Source organism: Raphanus sativus, chromosome 2 (genome assembly GCF_000801105.2).
Source record: "Raphanus sativus cultivar WK10039 chromosome 2, ASM80110v3, whole genome shotgun sequence".
Classification (NCBI taxonomy): Eukaryota; Viridiplantae; Streptophyta; class Magnoliopsida; order Brassicales; family Brassicaceae; genus Raphanus; species Raphanus sativus.
In genome coordinates, this window is record NC_079512.1 from 10,780,552 (window position 1) to 10,802,670 (window position 22,119).

Consider the following 22,119-nt stretch of genomic DNA (forward strand, 5'->3'; position numbering starts at 1 on the left):
AGGGATGGCAATTGGGCTCTCCCGTCCCATCCCGTCCCGAACCGCTGCGGGTTCGGCTTCTGGCGGTACACGGCGGGCCTGTCCCGCGCGGGATGCGGTCTTCAAACTAGCTGCCCAATCCCGTAACGCAAAATATGCAGGCCTTCACGGGCCATCCCGCGGGACATCTAATATTACATTGCTTGTTTCTACATGCACAAACAAAACATAGACAAGAATTGAGTTTCAGCTTGCACATGATCGAGCATACTCTTATAAGATCAATACATTAAGCTTATACAAAACAAATGTTTTTATTATCATTTATGATGGCTTGAAGAAGCTCCACCGGTGCAGATAAGAGGCGCTTGGGAGACCAGAAGCATCATCGACCCTGAAACCACCATCAACAGAGCTCCATAATGTCTAATCCCCTCCTCTCTCTCTCTCTCTCTCTCTCTCTCTCTCTCTCTCTCTCTCTCTCTCTCTCTCTCTCTCTCTCTCTCTCTCTCTCTCTCTCTCTCTCTCTCTCTCTCTCTCTCTCTCTCTCTCTCTCTCTATCTATCTATCTCATATTCCAGTTTGATATGATTGTTGGCAAGGCATGAGAAGAGATGTTAATGTCTTGATCTTTCTCGACATCAAGAAAGCTCTTGCAGGTTTAGAACTAGAACTCAAGTTACTTTATATCACAACACTACTGCTGTCTTTCTAACAATTTAGTTTCTTGATATATGTCTATAGATGGGATTGCATTCTACATTTCAGACTACAAGGTGATTTTGACTGAAGGTGTTGATGGTGTTGTGCCTGTTGATTACTTCCAAAAGATCGAATCTTGGCCTAGTCGGCAACCAATTCCTTTCTGATTTCTTGTTTATACAATACGTTCATTGGAATTTTTTGATGGACGACTTTGTGACTTATCAGATATACAATTGTTACCACCTTAATATTTAATAACCTATGTTGTCATGTGGTCTGGAATTCTGGAAACAAAAGTTTGCAGAAACAATGCATCTAGTCATTCACGTTTTTTTGTCTGTTCTTTTATAGTTTTTCATCACCAATACTCGAACTCTAGGGTCCTCCAAAAAGTAGAAATGATAGGGCAGTCTTCAGAGTATAGTAGCTCGAGCAAAATTTTCGAAATATTTTGGAGGTTTTCTTATCTGGCAGGAACAGCGAGACGCCTGCTCCGTAGTAAGAGCAATCTTTGAATTGCTCCACCTGATTTCATGTGAAAACACTCCAAAAGGGCATCTTTCTTCATGCATCCTCTTTTCGCTCTTTTACCTCTTCTAGATCTGAAATTATCAAGAAAAGATTAAGAAGACTTATAAAAAGACTGAAATATCAGCGGGATACATATATATATATATATATATAAAATGGTGTCAAAACACCATATATAAGTGGGTTGTGTCGATTCTTCTTCGGTGGAACAATCGAGAGTCAGCGATGAAGTACGACGGATGGAAATAAGATTAAGTTTAGAGGTAAAAGAAGTGAGAAACTTTGTGTTCGAGTTCCGTAAAGGAAATGGTAGCTTGTGGAGAAACTGCTTTAATAAACATAAATTGTAATATTTGAAAATTAATGCGCGCGGACACACACACACACCTATTTATATATTTAGTATAGTGGGTTATATGAATTTTTGAAATAAATCATATTTTGGTTATAATTAGACTAAAATAAGAAAAATATTGTTAATTATATTTTGTTTAGTTTTCCTTAGGCTGATAAATATTTGTTTATTATCTTATATAGTAATTTCGATGAAATATATGTCTATATTTTAAAATTTTATAGATATTTATTTATTGTTTATGTTTTTTATAAATATAAAGAAAAAGAAAAATAAATCTCGTTCTATATAATCTATCCTTTTATATTTTATAAATATTTACTCGTATTATTTATGTTCTTTTGTGAAAAGGAAGTTTAAACTTTGATGAAAAAAAAGAAATTCAAGTTAAAAAAGCTAATTAAATTTTTATTAAAAAGAGAAACAAAATAATTATCAATAATGGTATTTAGGTATAATTTTTTGTTCATTAATATCATCTATGTAATTAATATTTTTTGAAACATGTGAAATTAGATGATGAGTTAATTTTTTTAGAAAACATTTTATAATTAATCATTTGATAACACATTCAAAATAAAGAACTATTATCTTATATAAAAAGAATGACGAAATTATTTTTTTTTTCAATTTTTGTGAAGTGGTTTTAATATACATTTTTAAATATATTTTAAAATTTTCTAGATATTTTATTAATATTTATGTTTTTGGGAAAAATAAAAGGTAACAAAATTTAAACTCGTTTATCAATAAAAACTATAAGTTTATAATGTATAAAATATTCCTTTTTCTTATTTACGTGTTTTGACAAAAACAAATTTAATTATAAAGTTATTTAAATTTTATTAAGAGAAAAAAGAAATAAAAATAATTGTTATTAACGGAAATATAAAATATCCTTTTCTTTATCAAGAGTAGCTATATAATAACCGTCCTAAGACATAAGAAAGTGACTTCACAAATAATATTATAAAGATCTAAAATAAATTAAATTAGATTCTTTCATCTCTTGAGATATATTAAAACTATTAGTAGATTGTCCACTCTGAGTTTAAAAGGTAAATTCCGCATGGATTTACTTTTGGTTTTCTTTCCAAAAAGTTTTATACTAATTAGAGTTAGATTTCTTTTTATATATTAGACATTTTTTGTTTAACTTTCGATGTGATACTTAATTTGAAATCTTTCATTAGTGATAAAAGTATCTATCTTAAGCATGGAGATTCCATATGAATTTCAGCAGCTGCGGGTAGATGATAGTTTTTAGGAAGTAGTGTCCAATCACAAACAAGATTTTTATCTCTTGGTTAGCCTTTTCTCTCGTCTATTTTACCTATTTTAAGTTTAAGAATTGCCTCTAATTACCTAAATCATAGATGTGTGTTTCAATACTTGTGGTTAAAAATTATTGTAGGATAAAAAGTAAAAGACTAAACTAGCCATCGTGTCATTATAAATAGAAATTCATCTTAGACTCAGTTCCTCGTACAATAAACATAACATACCTTCAAATTAAAAAAAAAAGAAAGAGAAAAAGTAAAAAAGTAAAATATAGCATGGCTAAGTTTGCTTCCATCATCACCTTCCTCTTCGTTGTTCTTATTATCTTTTCTGCTTTCGGTAAGTATTGACTTTATTATATACATGACAAATTATATTATTTATTAAATTTCAGATTATTTGATAATAAATCCTGACATATATATATATATATAAAGAAGCACCAACAATTGTGGAAGGGCAGAAGTCATGCAAGAGGCAGCCAAATTCAGGGAGAAAATATTGTATGAAGGATGGTGATTGCCGGAAGATTTGCGTCGAAACCGAGAAAGCATTACGTGCTAGTTGCGATTATACATTCCCAAGGCGCGTGTGTTTCTGCCACTTTCCATGTTAATCAACAGAGCCGTTCCAAGACATTTTTATGCCCTATGCCAAATAAATTTTACTAGATAACTTCCTGCAATATCGCGGAATAAAGTTCATTTCAATATTATTATAATAAGTTTTACATATAATTGAAATTTATAACAATTTCGATTAATTAATTTTTTGATAAAATCAATGAATCTTTTTGATAGGTTAATAATGTAAGAATAACATTAATTTTATTACAATATATTAACCATTTTAACACATATATTTCATAATTATGAAAAATTACAAATTAAAAAGATAAACTATCATATATGAGTTGTGATATTATCTAGTATTTATGGTAAATTCAGAAAATACAAAATTTGAAAATATTCTATTATCTTACTTAGATATAATATAAATTTATTTGGAAATTTTAATAAATATTAATTATTAGGTATAGTTTTTTACACAAATAGACAGCAATATAAAAATAATTTCAAGACATTCTAAAATATAACTTCAGAGTTTTCATAAACAATTTAAAGAATTTTGTATGTTTATTTACTTTTATATTAGATATAATATACTAACTAGATGATAATCCGCTCTTTGCACGGAGTAATTTTTTTTAACTATGATGTATTTAAAATATTATAAACGATATTCATTCTGTTATCGATAATCTTTTTTACATTTGATTAAAGATGGGCATTCGGGTATCATCTGTTTTGATTTGGTTCAGTTCAGTTCGGATCTTTACGGATTCGGTTTGGTTCGGTTCGAATTTTTGCAGGTTTAGTTTGAGTTTAAAAAAAAACTAAAAGTTCATATATATTTTTAATTTCTCAAATTATAGAAATAAAAATAATATATAATATATAAATTTAAAAATGTGCCAAAATACTTAAAATTAACATAAAATTGGTATATCTTAATTATTTGGGTAAAAAATCAATAGATATTTTAAATATTTTTGGTATTTGAGTATCGTTTAGCTATTTTAAACTGTACGTTATTTGTATCTATTATCAGGTTTTTTGAACAACTTGAAAATATCTTATATATTGTATATTTTATTAGATATTAAGTTTTAAAATAATTAATATATTTAAGTATATAAATATGGTTTGGATACACTTGTACACCTGAATATTTTGGTTCAGATCAAATTCGGTTCCGGTTCTCTAAATACCAAAATTTGAACCCGTTCGGATATCTAACCAATTTTAGTTAAAGTTCAGTACTAATTTTTCAGATTAGATTTGGTTCAGTTTTTTTAATTCAGATTTTGTCCAACTCTATATTTTTAATCATAATAAAAATTTTAAACGATAGTGATGATAGTTCATATTTATTTTGGGTATACAATAGTTGAATTGAGTATGTAGTGTCCTTTTAAACGTACACTAATTTTCAGTCTGATTAGAACACATACGAACCTCCCATGATCTCCCAAAGTTTCTACAACATAATAGTTTCTAGATATCTTGAAAGTGATCTGAAGCTTTCTTATTTGTTCCGGAACTCCAGCTTGGCCATAATATTTTCCGGTTTGACTTAGCCCAGATTTGAGCTGCTTCTTCTAATACTTGCGTAGAAAGCAAGGCTCACCACAACAAAGTCATTACTCCAATGACATAGACGTCAGTTTCTATGGCTTCCCTGACATGTCATGTATTAAGTGAAACTCCATATAATGATCTCCCACACTCACATCTGATTGGGATCCTTCTCTCAAAAGTCCATCTCAAACTGTGTACTTCTTCTTCTTCTCCACATTTGTTTCCTTCTTGTTTTTGCTGAGAGCTATTTCTGTCTTCACACGTTGAGTGATTTCTCTTCTTTTTTTTTCCCTCATTTATCACTCTAGACTCAACTCTACCTCCATCTTCACACGTCGTTTCTCATTTCTTTTCTTTTCTTTTTCCTCCTTTGGTTATATAACTTCACACGTCGAATGACGTCCCGAGAATTGTTTAGATTTTTAAGGAATGTAACGTTAGAAAACCTTGGTTGTTACGTCGAAGTTGCGTTGATCGTTTCTTAAAATGCATGTGTTTATAATAGAATTCGGAAGTTACAGCCATGGTCATTGCTACATGAAACTCAAGTTGCTTCTCGTTGAAAAGTATATTGAAGGTGAAACTGATAACTCGCAACAGACTATCCGAGTTGTATTTTCTACTCGAAAGTGATCGAGGAAGAAAGAAGCTCAAGTTTGGTTCGAAATAGATTGTTCCGGTGATATTCTTGATGGTCCGAAACAGGAAGAATGAAACTCGAGTAAAAAAGGATGTCCCAAAAATTGTTTAGATTTTTAAGGAAAGTAACAGTTTGCATTAAATGCATAATTTTGTGATAAACATTCTCTGCGTGACACGTAGGCGATTTCTTAAATAAAAGTTTCTCATGAAGCCACGTCACACATTGTCAATTCACCGTTAAGAAAAATCTTAAAAATGCTTCTCCTTTAATATATAGGGATGGCAATTGGGCTCTCCCGTCCCATCCCGTCCCGAACCGCTGCGGGTTCGGCTTCTGGCGGTACACGGCGGGCCTGTCCCGCGCGGGATGCGGTCTTCAAACTAGCTGCCCAATCCCGTAACGCAAAATATGCAGGCCTTCGCGGGCCATCCCGCGGGACATCTAATATTACATTGCTTGTTTCTACATGCACAAACAAAACATAGACAAGAATTGAGTTTCAGCTTGCACATGATCGAGCATACTCTTATAAGATCAATACATTAAGCTTATACAAAACAAATGTTTTTATTATCATTTATGATGGCTTGAAGAAGCTCCACCGGTGCAGATAAGAGGCGCTTGGGAGACCAGAAGCATCATCGACCCTGAAACCACCATCAACAGAGCTCCATAATGTCTAATCCCCTCCTCTCTCTCTCTCTCTCTCTCTCTCTCTCTCTCTCTCTCTCTCTCTCTCTCTCTCTCTCTCTCTCTCTCTCACATGTCGAATGACGTCCCGAGAATTGTTTAGATTTTTAAGGAATGAAACGTTAGAAAACCTTGGTTGTTACGTCGAAGTTGCTTTGATCGTTTCTTAAAATGCATGTGTTTATAATAGAATTCGGAAGTTACAGCCATGGTCATTGCTACATGAAACTCAAGTTGCTTCTCGTTGACAAGTATATTGAAGGTGAAACTGATAACTCGCAACAGACTATCCGAGTTGTATTTTCTACTCGAAAGTGATCGAGGAAGAAAGAAGCTCAAGTTTGGTTCGAAATAGATTGTTCCGGTGATATGCTTGATGGTTCGAAACTGGAAGAATGAAACTCGAGTAAAAAAGGATGTCCCAAAAATTGTTTAGATTTTTAAGGAAACTAACAGTTTGCATTAAATGCATAATTTGTGATAAACATTCTTTGCGTGACATGTAGGCGATTTCTTAAATAAAGTTTTCTCATGAAGCCACGTCACACATTGTCAATTCACCGTTAAGGAAAATCTTAAAAATGCTTCTCCTTTAATATATAGGAGATTAATAGGGATGGCAATTGGGCTCTCCCGTCCCGAACCGCTGCGGGTTCGGCTTCTGGCGGTACACGGCGGGCCTGTCCCGCGCGGATGCGGTCTTCAAACTAGCTGCGCAATCCCGTAACGCGAAATATGCAGGCCTTCGCGGGCCATCCCGGGGGACATCTAATATTACATTGCTTGTTTCTACATGCACAAACAAAACATAGACAAGAATTGAGTTTCAGCTTGCACATGATCTAGCATACTCTTATAAGATCAATACATTAAGCTAGTACAAAACAAATGTTTTTATTATCATTTATGATGTCTTGAAGAAGCTCCACCGGTGCAGATCAAAGGCGCTTGGGAGACCGGAAGCATCATCGACCCTGAAACCACCATCAACGGAGCTCCGAAAAACAAGATACCCGAAAGAACCGACTTCTACCTGAACGGGTATCTGGTTTTCGGATTTTTAAAATAGACCCCATTCGGATATTATAAAATTTTGGGTCGGGTTCGAATCGGGTCCTCCTGGGTCCGGGTGGGTTCGGTTCTCAAACATAGCAACCTGAAAAAAAACAAATAACCAAAGTATCTTAAACGGATTCGGTTATTTGTACCCAAAGTAACCAAAGTACCCGATTCGGTTTAAATTGTTGTATCCAAATTACTCAAAAGTAACCAAACATATCCATTCTACATAGTTTCTTGGGTAAACTTTTATCCAAACTATCAAATTTTATCCAAAAATACTCAAAAGTATCGAAAATAACTATTATAGTTAACTTATAATATTAATTTAAAATATTAAAATAATTATAACATATATTTTTTGGCATATATTCACATTTCGGATATTTTATTCGGTTTTCGGTTCGGGTCGGGTTCTTGACCGGTTCTTCGGATACAGCAATTCAGAACCCATTCGGATATTTATAGGGTCTGATCGGGTTCGGATCCTGATTTTTGGGTCGGTTTCGGGTCGGTTCTTCAGGTCCGGACGGCTTGAGCTGATAAAGATAACTAACTGCATCGGACCCCCTCTGAACCCACAGCCATGACTGCCCATGTGTTCGCTCTCATGTCATAGCCATAAATTACATCCTCTATTTCATCCTTGGCACTCACCAATACATGCCTACCATCAAAACCCTCCACGTACCAGCGCAATAACATTATTTGTTGCACCGGCTCGTTCTTGAGGATCCATTTAGGATCAGTGAAGATATTCTCGAGGGCATAAAGGTAACCAGTTCCTTTGTTGCCAACAACAATGTCAGATAGTTATCGTTAGCACTGAACAAGAGTTGCACACCCACTTGCTGATCGAATTTAGTCTGAATCAGACTTACTAACTCTGTTTCGGGATTGAAAGCTATAATGCTTCTTTCGCTTCTAAACCAGTACAGACCTCCATGGAAGTAAACTGGTTTCATATTCCTCATGACATCGCTCGAGAGACAAGTGATCTTGGTTTTTGATATTTCCCATGAATTCCCTGCGTTAATATGAAATCCATACATGGTTTCACCTGGATTTGAAGCAGCGACCTCTGTTATATATGCAGACGATTTTGAACCTCTAATTAGTTTTATCGATTCGATCAACCGTGAACCCAGTGCTCTTCTTTGTTTCCAAATAACAGTAATCAAGGAACCAATACTTCTTTGTGAGGGGATTGGCGACGCAAAAACATCCATGAACGTAGATTGTGATAAGGCTGGAACAGTAACCGAGGACATAGAATATGCATTCTGAGGGACCTTTGCTATGAAATGGCCAAACATCACAAATATGGTGGAAACATTTCATGTTGGAGCCATGTACCCCGATATGAAGCAAACTGGATGCGGTCTGAGACCAGTAAAGAAATTTGAAACTCGGATCTATAGTTATATGTTCCATAGATTTATTCGTGCAACGCATCATCACAAAATATTTGGGATCTAACCTTAAGAGAATCTCCCCTTGGAGATTCTGAAGTAAGTTATTCATGACCGGAGAAATAGATTTTATGCTTAGTTTTTAGATGCTTTTCTCTTGTTTTTGCTTCATCTATGTATTAAGTGTATGTATATATAATTTTAAAAGAAAACCTATTTTAGAAATAAAATCATTAAAAGACTCCAAAATTAGTAGATATCTTATTAATCCCAAAATCATATTAACTCATATCATTGACTATCTAGTCAGTATTATTGATTTAACCGTTGTTTATTATAAACAAAAAGTAGTTAAAACACCATCGTATGATAAACATGACTAAAATTTCAATTTCACTTTGTGTTTTAACTACCATTTGCTTATAATAAATGGTGGCTAAATCAATTAATACTGACTAGATATTTAACGACATGAGTTAATATGATTCTGGGATTATTAAGATATCTACTAATTTAGGAGTCTTTTAATGATTTTACTTCTAAAATAGGTTTTGTTTAAAAAAATTACATACACACACACTTAATTCATAGCTAAAGCAAAAACAAAGAAAAAACCATCTAAAAACTAAGCATAAAATTTTTTTTCTCCGGTCATCAATAACTTACCTCAGGATCTCCAAAGAGAAATTCTCTTAAGATTAGATCCCAAATCTTTTGTGATGATGCGATGCACAAATAAATATATGTAACACATAACAAAAAATCTGAGTTTCAAATCTTTATACTGGTCTCGGACCACATCAAGTTTCCTTCACATCGGGGTACATGGTTCCAACATGGCATGTTTCCACCCTGTTGGTGATGTTTCGCCATTTCATAGCAAAGGTCCCTTAGAGTGCATATGCTTCATCCTCGGTTACTGTTCCGTCCTTATCCTAATCTACGTTCATGGATTTTTTTGCGTCGCCAATTCCCTCACCGAGAATTACTGGTTCCTTGATTACTGTTATTTGGAAACAAAGAAGAGCATCAGGTTTGCGGTTGATCAAATCGATAAAACTACTCAGAGGTTCAAAATTGTCTACATAACAGAGGTCGTTGCTTCAAATCCAGGTGAAACCATGTATGGATTTCATATTAATGCTGGAAATTCATGGAAAATATCAAAAAAAAAAGATCACATGTCTCTCGAGCGATGTCATGAGGAATATGAAACCAGTTTAATTCCAAGGAGGTCTCAACTGGTTTAGAAGCGATGGAATCATTATAGCTTTCAATCGCGAAATAGAGAAAGTACGTCTGTTCTGACAAAATTCGTCAGCAAGTGGGCGCGGAACTCTTGCTCAATGCTGACAATAACTATCTGACATTGATATCAGCAACAGAGGAACTGGTTTACCATTATGCCCTAGAGAATATCTTCACTGATCTTAAATAGATCCTCACAAGATGGATCAAGAAAGAGCATGTGTACCAAATAATGCTATTGTGCTGGTACGTGGAGAATTTTGATGGTAGGCCTGTATTGGTGAGTGTGAAATATGAAATAATATTTATGGCTATGACGTGAGAGCGACCACATGTGCAGTCAGGGGTGTGGTTCCAGAGTGGTCCGAAGCAGGTTGTGATCTTTATCAGTTCAAGCCGTCGTGGTTTTCCAATAATAGGACTACGGGATCAGAATAATGGGTCCATGTTCAGTTTTAGATCCCGACGTGAAGTCTCTGTAAATTGCATTATGGAGCTGATTCATGGTCATTTCAGAATCTAAATCCTTTGATTTAGACAAGTGATGAGGGCGGACGCTGTTTCTTTTCTGTTTTATGTTTTTTTTTCTGGTGCACTTCTCTTTTATGTTTCAATTTCTGCGATTTGCTTCCAATACTTATGATTTTTTTTTAACTATGTAATCTCATAACTAGATACATCGAATAAAGTTTGCATTTAGTATTATATTCAGATCTTCAATTTCACTCTCTTCAAACGTGAGGATTTAACACTTTTTCTTTAGGAAAAAAATTCTAAACAAAATTTGATAAAATAGGAATTTGATTGATCTCATTTATTCAAATTTTTTATTCATAATTTTAATCCTAAAATTTTGAAGATTATAAATATCTACTAATCCCTTTTTTATTAATAGAAAAACAATTTAAAAAATTAATCTTTATTTTGTAAGTTATTTACAGTCATGCCATATTTACTTGGCGCTCTCACAATCATCCTCATCCTAAATAATTAATTATCCTTTTTTAACTAAACTAATTACATAAAATGCCACTCACATATATGGACCAACATATTATCGTGTATATTTTATACACTAACCAACAAGAGTGGACGTAATGCATATACAAATACGATTGGACTGACCTATATTATATGTAAAAGTAAAACTGTAGAACCTACTGATAAAACATTTTCATATAGACATATAGGTCTACTACATACCATTAATTGGAAGATATTATGAATATTTTTTCATTAATGCTCTATGTATTTGTAATCTATATAAACCAAGGGGATGTGAGTCATTTAGTCATTCATATAACCAGAGAAAAATCATGAGAGAATTGAAAAAATGAGACACTTTGAACTTTTGTTTGTTACAATAAGATTTTTCATACTTTTGACAATTTTGGACATATTTTATCTTTGTTTTATGAGAAAAATAGTAAGTAGGGTTTTAAAAATATAAAAAAATATTAAAACTGTAGGAAACATAAGTATGACAATATATAAGTTTAAATTTTTTTTAAAAAAAATTCGAATCATATTTTATTTTATCTTCTGGCTACAGTTAGAATACTCATTCTGACAGTCTGCTTAGTTTATAATTCGGATTCTAAGTTTAAAACACTGATATATCCAGGCTATATACCATAATATAACCTTTCTTCTATACCCTGGCAAAGATAGATTCAGTTACGTTATAATCAAGAAAGATGTCTTTGGTGTACCTTCAGCTAGAAAACGAGATATAACTGCAACTCAGTCACAGAGCTCCGCTATATTACGTGTCATAACCTGTTATATTTTTTACCTTATATGACGCCTGAAGGTAGAATACAGTTCACACCTATTATATGGTGTTATGGATAGGTAGTATGTGTATTCTAGGCAAATTGTGAAAATTTGGAAACTTCCATTGCCCGGTTGTCAGGTTCGATACCCAAGTAACACGTTTTGCTCTTTTTAGTTTTTATTTTCATTAATGGCATAACCGTAAATAAGTCATCATCTTCCTCAACATTTTTTAGGGTTACAGAGACATTTTTACAGAGCCGCCATGTTTTCTTTGATTGATTTAGTCCATTATTTTGCGTTTTCCTTGCTGGGTATGGTTTTAATTTGTAGATTTAGCATGTATCTTCCAATTTCAAGCTTTCAAAACTTAAAAAACGTGAATAAATTTGGTGACTCCGATTTAATGGCCATCATTAGCAAATGATCTAATCAAGAACAAAAGAAAATAACCTATCAAATCAAATACAAAATAAAATCGAAGAGGCTATAAACCATCTTCACATGACACAATACAAAATCAAAGAGGTTAAAAAGGACATCAATCAAAGATGGAGACAATAATCTCAGAAGATAAAGAAGAAGATGAAAACAGAAACCTCATAGATCGCCATGGGAGCAAGCTCGGCGGAGAAAACGGTAAAAGATAATTAGGGTGTCGATCTCTTTTACCCGATAAATGGGATCTCTTTTGTTCTCCCTTTTTTAATTCTTTTTTTACTTCTTAAATGTTTTAAATAATAAATCTACTACGAAAATTATTATTTATAATTATAATTCAATTACAAAAATGAGATTTTAAGGGTATTATAGTATTTACAAGAATTAAAATCCTAATTTGACAAAACATCTTGTAAAAATCCTATTGTGACAAATCCTAGTTCAAAGTGTTCTAAAAATCTAATTTTCCCAAAAATCATTCGTTTCCCCAAAACTAAGAAAATATTTTGTTTTATTTTGTTAGAACTCGAACACATGAAGATGCTGTTATTTTATGTTATCTTAATAGATAAGTTATATTTAAATTTTGTGATCCATGGTTTAATTAAAGGTTCACTCTATGGGTGAACCGAAGAATTTCTCGTTTTATTAACGTTGAGCTTAATACATCTTCACTAGAATAAAATTATCGTAATAACAATATAATTTAGTTTCATATTCGTATCTAACTTGTATAATACATATAAGAAAAAAATGTATAAATTAATGTACAATAAGAAGTTTATAGTAAATAATACTATTAGAAATACGGTGCATCCGTTTTGACTTATGATTGATATAGACAAAACTATTTTAATTTTTTTCTGAATTTACCCTTTCTGATGAGCTCTTGAAATAGTAAACGAAGACATGTTTGTTAGTCTAAGGGGGGTGTATTCAACCGAGAGTTTCAGGTGATTTGTATTAAAATGGCAAATCCACTGTTATTCAAACATGAATTTTAAAAACTCATTTAAAATCCACTGTTATTAAACTTGACATTTCGTAAAGTAATTTGAAATCCACTGTTATTGAAAATATTTTAAGTTGTGAGATTTTAAAGTTTTGAAGTGATTTTAGAGTGTTTGGGTGGAGTTTCTTAGTTAAAAAAAATAAAACTCAAATCCCATTGTTTTAAGTGATATTCTAGAGTAGTTTAACAAAATTCACCTAAATCTCTGCAACTTATTAAAATCATCTGAAACTTTATTAAAAACCAAATCACATCAAATGCTAAATTGAATACATCCCCCTAATACTTTCTTGTGAAATTCTTGGGTTCACCCCTAGAGGTTCACCCAACCAATAAAATTTCAGTATTTTATATTCAGTATCTTTTAAAAAAGGAAATAATATATTGTCAAATTATATTATATTTTTAAACTAAAATTAAATAAAAATAATATTAATTGCAAACAAAAAAACGTTTTAAAAAATATATTTTAATACCGTCAACCAAAAAACTAAACCCTAAATCATAAATCCTAAACTCTTGGAGAAACTCTAAACCCTTGGTAAATCCAAAACACTTGGATAAATTCTAAATCCTAGGGTTTAGGATTTATCAAAGGATTTAGGGTTTACCTAAGGGTTTAGGATTTAGTATTTAGGGTTTAGGGTTTAGTGTTTTGTTGACTGTGTTAAAAATATTTAAAAAAAAATCCAAAGATTTAGGATTTATCAAAGGGTTTACCATGGGTTTAGGGTTTATGATTTAGGATTTAGGGTTTAGGGTTTAGTGTTTTGGTTACGATATCTTAAATATTTTTTTTTTTGCGATTAGTATTATTTTCTATTTATTTTTTATTTTAAAAACATAATAAAACTTAACAATACTGTGTTTTCTTTTTTAAAAGATACTGAAAATGAAATACTGAAATCCTATTGGTTGGGTGAATCTAAAGTTTCACTCTAGGGGTGAACCTAAGAGTTTCTCTAATAAAACATTGTTAAGAATCATTATATAAACCTACAGATACAATAATTAATTATACTAAATCCAAAGAAGAACACTAATAGGCACATAATTAGTGACGTTCTCTACGTTAATCTGGCTCCCTACATCGTTTAACATTTAGGCTCCAGCCTGCTACTAAGTAGGTTTTAAGAGTATATATATTTTGGTAATTTTAGTTTTATTTTTGTGATAAAACCTTTTTAATATTATCTTGATATATATATAGAAGTTTCCCTAGATAGCCATTTTTAGATTATTTTCACAAAATAAAGAAGGAAAATGGCCAAAAAAAAATTTATTGAAAAATAAACATGTATTTATAACCATTGGATTAACAAATCTAAGACTTAAGATTTATAGTTAAGAAGAGAGTTTTAAGAATATGTTCAAATCTTTTAAAATAAAAAATAAATATTAAAATTTTCAAAATAAAAGAAAAATATTTAAGTCATTTTTTAGGATTATTTTGTAACAAAAAACTTTTAAAGTGCTATCCGAGAAAATTCTCTATTTTTTTATTTTAAATATTTCTCATTAATTTATAAATTTATAACTAGAGCTGGGCAAAAAATATGGATCCGAAAAACTGAACCGAACTTGATCCGAAAAAGTAATACCGAATTCGAACCGAAATTTATTAAATATCTGAACGGATTCAAAATTTTGATATTTATAGAACCGAAACCGAATCCGACCCGAACCAAAATATCTTGAGTACCCGAATGTATCTGAAATAGATATATATACCTAAATATATTAATTATTTTTAGATTTAATGTATATTAAAAATATCTAAAAATATAAGATACTTTTTATTTTTCCAAAATATTTGAAAATATATACAAATATTCAAAAAATAAATTTCCAAAATAGCTAAATTATAATCAAAACACCAAAAATACTTAAACAATCTATTGATTATCTATGCAAATATTCAAACCAAACTAATTTATATGTTAATTTAGGTGTTTTGACATTTCTTACTCAAATTTATTTATAGTATATTATTTTATTTATAGATTTTGAGAAATTTAAAGTATATAAGAAATTTTAAAATTTTAAAAATAACTTAAATGGGTTATCCGAACCCGAACAAAACCCGTAAAGATCCAAATCGAACCCGAACCAAAATTTAGAAATATCCGAAAGGAACTTTAAAATCTTTGACCCCAAAAATCCAAAACCCGAATAGATCCGAACCGAATCAGAATGAATACCCGAATATCCACCCTTGTTTATAACATTTCGAAAACCTTGATGAGATAGCATAAATGGAAATGGTCTAATATTTCCATCGTCAAAAGTATCCCCAATCTCCTAAGTCCTTCCTTCGTCTTCGATTCACACAAACACGATCCTAATCTTCAGTTGAATCAAGAAGCCATGGATAACAGCAGCAGCATCAATTCCACCGCCTCCAACCTCAGCACGTCTTCCCTCGAGAAGCTAGATCAGGCGGCGAGCTGGGTCAGCACAACCGTCATATCCGCCTTCTTCGCCTCCCTCGAGCGTTGCGCCTGCGTCAATCTATCCACCTCCGATGATGACGACGACGACGACGACTACAACGAGGAATCCCACAATCGTCCCCTTGCTCTCTCCGCCGCTCCCCAACCAGAAGACATCGTTTAGATCTGGGATTTGATTGTATAAACTGATTATGCTTTGTCTCTGAAAGGATTTGTGGAGTTTTTATTTATTTATATATGCTTAGTTTTGGATTTGGTATCTGAACTTTTGTTGGAGTGATTTGTAGAACCAGAGGAAACTGTGCTGAAGAAACGATTGGTCTGTTTTCTGATTGTGGGACTCTCATATGTGATCTTTAACTAGTGTTTTTATGTTGCTTGTGTGTTGGAATTCTGATGTTGTTTGACACATATTCTGGTTTTATCTTTCTAGGTCACCTCTTTTTTTAGTTAATTAGGGTTGTAGTAGTAGCATGCTTAATTGCTTATAGATTTGTATGTACATTGTCTTGTTTGTGTGCAAGTTTTCATTTGTTTCTTAGCTTACTATCGGTGTACATACACTGGATCTGACGTTAACTTTAGATACTAAGGATGCAGTTTTATTTTCCAGTTTTCCTTTTCTTATTGGTTAAAGAAAAAGCATTGCTTGGTAGGTAGATCGGTTTAGTGCTGCTTGGTTGCTCCAATGATGAGTTGCAATGAGGTTTACACTCATCGTTCCAATTGCTAAAGCAAATGTTGCTATGTTGAACGCACAATTAATGACTCTGAGGACCAAGTTAGGTTATCTTCTAGCCCTGCCTCTGCAATTATTTCTCTTTGTTCCCCGCCTGTGAAGTGTCTATCCAGTTGGCTTAGCTGTCCAGTTTTAGTGAAGCTGTGCTTTTTTAGGGGAGGTGATGATCATGTCTTAGAGTCTTTGAAGAAGAAAAAAGAAGATGACTCGCTGGTGTTGATGTATGTTTCATGTTTGTCATCTTACCATGAGTTTTTCTCAATCTCGTTTGATCTCAAGGTTGTATTCAAAAATTGGCATGACGATAAATGCATATGGTCAGTATAGTACGTTTATCTGAAGATCGTCGTGCCAATTAAACAACCGATCTTAGGGTATATATCCCTCACACCTCTAACGTCTAAACTTTTTTACTGACACAAATTTTGCTTTTTCTCTGCCCAAAAAAAAAAACAAAAGTTAACCTTCCAGTCTTCTCCCACCCATTGTAAGTTGTAACACGCCTGAATTAACAAGATCAGAAACGTCTTTCTGGTTGACACGCTTTTCATCTTGTATAGGAAACACTTTCGTCAATTACCTAATTACTCTTTGCCAAAAAAAAATTAACTAGTTACTCACTTTTTTTTTTGTAAAACCTATTACTCACTTTATTTTGGGAATTCAGCTTCAATGACTGATATATAAATCTAGTGACACATTTCGTTTGAAATATGATTAAAAAAATATTTTGTTTAATTATATGTTCAAATCTGACAAAATTGAAAATCAAAAGTTTGGACAACGATACTAAGTTGTTTCTTAACTACTTCATGATTTTCAATTTTAGTTTTTGGATCCATCAAAAAAAATAAATTCAAAATCATACTAAGAATCATAACGATTTGACATGTCACTTTATTTATCATATAATCAAACACAAACTAGTATAGTATGATATTTTAAGTTTTTTTTTTCAAACTGATAGTTCTTAATTAAGGAATTAAGTTTTGTTAAGTTTATAGTTTTCCACCATTTTTATTTCTTGTATGAAATATTGATTTTTTAGAAAATATTTTAAAAATTCAGGTTGTCATCTTTTTATATTATATTTTCATGTCATCATATATTTGGACTGGGAAATTAAAATTAGAAGTTTGATATGCCTAAGTGTTATGGTGATGATTAGAAATGTTAGTGAAAAATTGAAAGGAAGTGTTTACAAGAGTTACTTCAAAAATTTAAATGTAACTTCTTTATTTTAAAAAACAAGAAAATATTCATACAACATTTTCTAAACAGAGAAAATATACTATTAATATATATTCTTTTACTCATTTTAAGCACAAACAATATAAAAAAGTATAAACAGTAGGTAGAGGAGTAAGTTCATATATCAACATAAATTTTATTTGTTGTGCATATTTCTTCTCGAACTTTTAGTAGTGAGTATGCCATATCGAACTAAATAAAAACTCAAAAATCTTACACGAACTTTAAGCGTTGTGCATTTTTTTCTCGAACTTTATAGTAGTGCATATTTTTTTGGTGAAATGTTAAATTTATATTAAGAGGAAGAAAAAATGTTTATGTACACCAAATAATCAAAAGAATGAGGCTAGTTACTGAAACTAATGTCCTCAACATCTTTGAAGAAGTCCAAGGAGCTTGGGTTTCTCAAAAAAGCGTGTGGACATAACTATGTACCTAACTGTTTTTTTGATATGTAAAAATAGATGGGGCACCGACTTTATCTCTCCTGTGTGCCTCCGATCATTCTTTTCCCTCCATATGTAATAGATTGTAGTTTGAAACACCAACCTTAGCATCATGAAGGTAAATTTTTCGTATCTGTGCTCCACTAGTCGATTTAGAGTTTCCTTCCAATCCGGATCAGCATCAGCTTCCAATAGATCACCCACAACTGCCTAGCCATACAGTGAGTGTATAAGGAGAAAATTTTCTCATAAAAAAAGTTGAAAGAAATAAAAAGAGTTATAGAATGGATTACTATCTATATCAAAATCGCGTATAAATAGAAATATTCCTAAGTCAAAGGGTCGAAAAATTCAAGGCCACTATTCTTGAACAACTTGGATTACAAGCAAATAAAACATGGTCTCTGGACTTGTTTGGCTCACCACAGATGAAGCAACTTTACACTACTCCCCACCACAGCATTCGCGTACTTATTTCTACTCTATCACGGACTGCTAGCTGTTGGGATTATGAAAGTCCATGTCCAACTATATTTATCTGATTAGTACGATATTGTCCACTTTGGGCCTAAAAGGCAAGCCCGCATGGATTTACTTTTAGTTTCCATTCCAAAAGACTTCGTACTATTAGAGTTGGACATATCTTTATATATTAGATATTATTTCTCTAATTCTCCAATGTGGGACTTAGTTTGTTATCTCACATTAGCCAAATGATGAAAGCGAACCGAGGTACTCCATGGGCGAACCAGACAACCTTACTCCAGTTCTTCTTCTCTTTGTGCATCCGTAACTGCTCCCATGTTTTTGAAGAAGAGAACCTGTTGCTATACACATCAGGCCAGCTCTCCATAGTATTGTGATATTCGTGTTCACGCACACCAATTAACCTAATGTGCACACTACCACAATCGAATGGTATGTCGATGTAGCACTTTAGGATCGAATCCACAGAGACCAACGATTACACTTTATTTCTATGGGATCAAAATTAAGCTAAGACAATATGGGGTTTTTGATTTGGTTGTAACGTGCAAAGCAGCAAATAAAATAATGTAAATGTGAATTCAGATTAAAGAGAAGCCAGCCTAGGGTTACTTCATCGGGTGCTAATACTTGTGAGCTAAACAATTATTCAAGTGCTAATAAGAACAGTCTAGAACTCGGATCACTCAAGTAGAACAGTCCACTGTCGTGGCACTGCTCCATATGCTGATCGATCTCACCGTCTAACTGTCGTTGAGGTGAGAAGCGATCGCAAGCAATAGAGATCAGGTCCGATAGGTTCACAAAACACCCTAATATCTACTTTCGCTGATTAGGGATGCAATGCTCATTCAAAACAAATCTAGCAACCTATTACACGGTTAATGAATAGGTTAAACCTATGATCTAACATTAAGCGGCCAGTTTAATGCAAGCAATAAGAACAATTATGAATGAAGACAATCAATGGATTCACTTATCTATGTTTAGCTCACGAAATCAACACCCTAGAACCCTAGACAAGCTACCCGACTACTCAGCCATGAACAGAGAAAACACAGAGTTCATAGATGAATAATACTGCATAAATATAACAGAAACAAAGAGAGGGTTCAGGATGATCTTCTCTAAAACGAGAGAGAGAGAGAGATCCTTCTCCCTTTACAGTAAGCAAATCCAATAATCTCAAAGTCTCCAATGGTTTCTTGTGTCTAGAATAGCGTCGAATGATGTAGAAAAATAGAAAAAGAAGTTATATCAAAAGCCACAGGCGGCCAGAGAGAGAAAAAGAGGATAATTAGGGCAAATCCCGAGATGTTGTATTTTCCTTATTCGTCGGGAACAACCGCGGGATCACTCCGTCTGCTTGTTCCGCTTGATCGGGACTGTTCTACGTGAAAATCACCAAACTGCACTGATTTCTACCTCTTTTGCTCCAACAGGTCCATCTCCCATCCAGTGCAACTCCAGACCTGTAATGACTCGAAAAGGACTAGAAAGACTCGATAAAGACTTGAAAACCAATTAGAAAACATATATACAATGATGTATAAAACACCATATATCAATTCCCCCAGACTTAGATCCTTGTTTGTCCTCGAACAAGACCAAGTATCAAGAACAGGGAGAAAGGTTTGAAAGTGTGGGAACTCTCCTATTCTCAGCAACCATACCTTAACCACGAATCTCTGAACCATACAAGCAGTAAAACTATGACAACACACCCTTACCAGAACCCCACTGACTGCTGTTCGAAAATCGGCTCCATACTCTACATCTCAAACCTGAAAAAGCAACACTATCGAGACAGAACTCCCTACATTCATTTAAGAGCAGCGTGAGCTTCTCATCACAGGCACTATTCAAGGTAGACGGGCTAGGTGTGGAACAGGCTAATTTTATGGTGGAGCTAAAGAGTATTTAGGGGCTACCAACTTTTCGTAGTGGATGCAGGATATCGCGCAAAATAGTCGTGAGAGGACGGCTCCATTGATGTCCACATCCCCTTACTCGTTTTGCTATCTCAGGAGCGACTGTTCTTTTCGTTCGGGAACAATCATCAGACTGCTCCGCTCATCTGGCTGCTCCTCATCCCTTCAAATTGATACCTACTCTTCTGCTTGACCTTTCCAGTGGCTCATGTATCCTGAATTCTTCTCCTTCTCCATCACCATATGCTAAACAAAATGAAAGATTTTTTTTTTTTTTTTAAAGATGGTGGGGTGACGAAGAAGGAGGTAACATGTGATGTTTGGATTGCCACTGGTGGTTCTTCTGGTTCAAATCATTCTGGTTCTCCACCCATGTTCTTGCACAGCTCATTGGTTATGGAGTGGTTGCTCCCTTAATCTGCTTGTTCTCCTTCTGGCTGAATCTGCGCAGCAGTAACGAGTAAGAGGCTGCGTCGATCCTTTCCTCTCCGACCTTTTTGCACATATCTGCACATATAACACTGAAAAACAAATGCATGAAGGTGGAATAAAGGCTAAGGTTCAGGGTGGGAACTAGCTAAAGATGAGCTAGCCACTCAGGAACAACAAGATGGATAGAAAGAATAAGAAGTCCTAAGTGTAGTTCTCGTTTCCCTGATCTAGTGCCCATAAAAAGAAGAATTTCAGTCAAGATTAGGTTCAAGTTATTTGGAGTTAAGTCTACCCAGTGTAACCTGATCGGCTGAGAACTTCTGGAGAATCAAGTGAGATATGTCAGGGTGTTCCGGGTCCACATGTGTGTCTTTCGCCACTGCTAAGGTCACTGAATAAGACAACTAAAGCACGAGGTGGCTAGTGATCAACACAGAATAAGGTCATAATTCCCACAAAACTTTGACTGACTCGATCCTAAAAACTGACTCAAACTGACTCAAGAGAAAAACAAAAGAAAGAAACGAGTTAGTAATCGACGAAGACCCTCCCCCAGACTTACTTCACAATGTCTCGGTGTGAAAATAAATCAGAGAGAAGGTGAAAACAAGAATTTACAATTTTTTTGGTCGAGATACTTACCTGGAGCGGGTGCTCCGAAAAATTATGGGTGTTCTGTCGCCAGCTTTTCACCTAGAATGGTTGTTCTTGGCTCCTGCAGAACAAGGAGCTCCGTTTCTGCAACCTAGAATTTTTCGAAGTATCTCGAATTTTTCTGCTTTTTGACCTGAAACTCAATAAACTAAAACGAAAATAAGAAAACAAAAACAAAACCAAGTTATATTTACACTTACCAGTGGGTTGCCTCCCACCAAGCGCTTGGTTAAAGTCACTAGCTTGACTTGGTGACAGGGATCAGTCGGGTTGAGCATGAGGGCTTGTTCCAAAACAAGCTCCACAATCAGACATGTTCAGCTTCAAAACTCTACTCAACAACCCTTTCACAGCAGCTTCTCCTTTCTCTTTCAGCTCATCAGTGAGAATAACTCTGACTTTAGAGAAAGGTTTAGAGGTACCCTTGCACTTAACCTCATATTCAATGGATTTC

The 22,119-nt window shown here is 33.6% G+C and overlaps 1 protein-coding gene, 1 long non-coding RNA gene and 3 pseudogenes across 2 annotated transcripts; 4 read left to right on the forward strand and 1 right to left on the reverse strand.

Moving 5' to 3' along the window:
- The window catches only part of LOC130503622 (uncharacterized), a 41,613-nt pseudogene extending 40,765 nt beyond the window's left edge, over positions 1–848 (forward strand).
- Positions 849–3,052: 2,204 nt separating this feature from the next.
- LOC108840810 (uncharacterized) lies at positions 3,053–3,706 on the forward strand. The gene is made up of 2 exons (XR_008939680.1): positions 3,053–3,190; positions 3,289–3,706. It is a non-coding gene; the product is annotated as an uncharacterized LOC108840810 (long non-coding RNA).
- A 4,230-nt stretch (positions 3,707–7,936) lies between these two features.
- On the reverse strand, positions 7,937–8,908 carry LOC108833524 (putative F-box/kelch-repeat protein At1g20790; annotated as a pseudogene).
- A 532-nt stretch (positions 8,909–9,440) lies between these two features.
- LOC108833513 (putative F-box/kelch-repeat protein At1g20790) lies at positions 9,441–10,567 on the forward strand (annotated as a pseudogene).
- Positions 10,568–15,510: 4,943 nt separating this feature from the next.
- LOC108829660 (uncharacterized) lies at positions 15,511–16,058 on the forward strand. Its single transcript, XM_018603277.2, has one exon. The coding sequence runs from the start codon at positions 15,641–15,643 to the stop codon at positions 15,887–15,889; it is 249 nt and encodes an 82-aa protein (XP_018458779.2). The 5' UTR covers positions 15,511–15,640; the 3' UTR covers positions 15,890–16,058.
- The last annotated feature ends 6,061 nt before the right edge of the window (positions 16,059–22,119 follow it).

What these genes read in the sequence shown, in the direction of transcription:
- LOC108829660 (XM_018603277.2), top strand. Translation starts at nt 15,641, where the DNA reads ATGGATAACAGCAGCAGCATCAATTCCACCGCCTCCAACCTCAGCACG.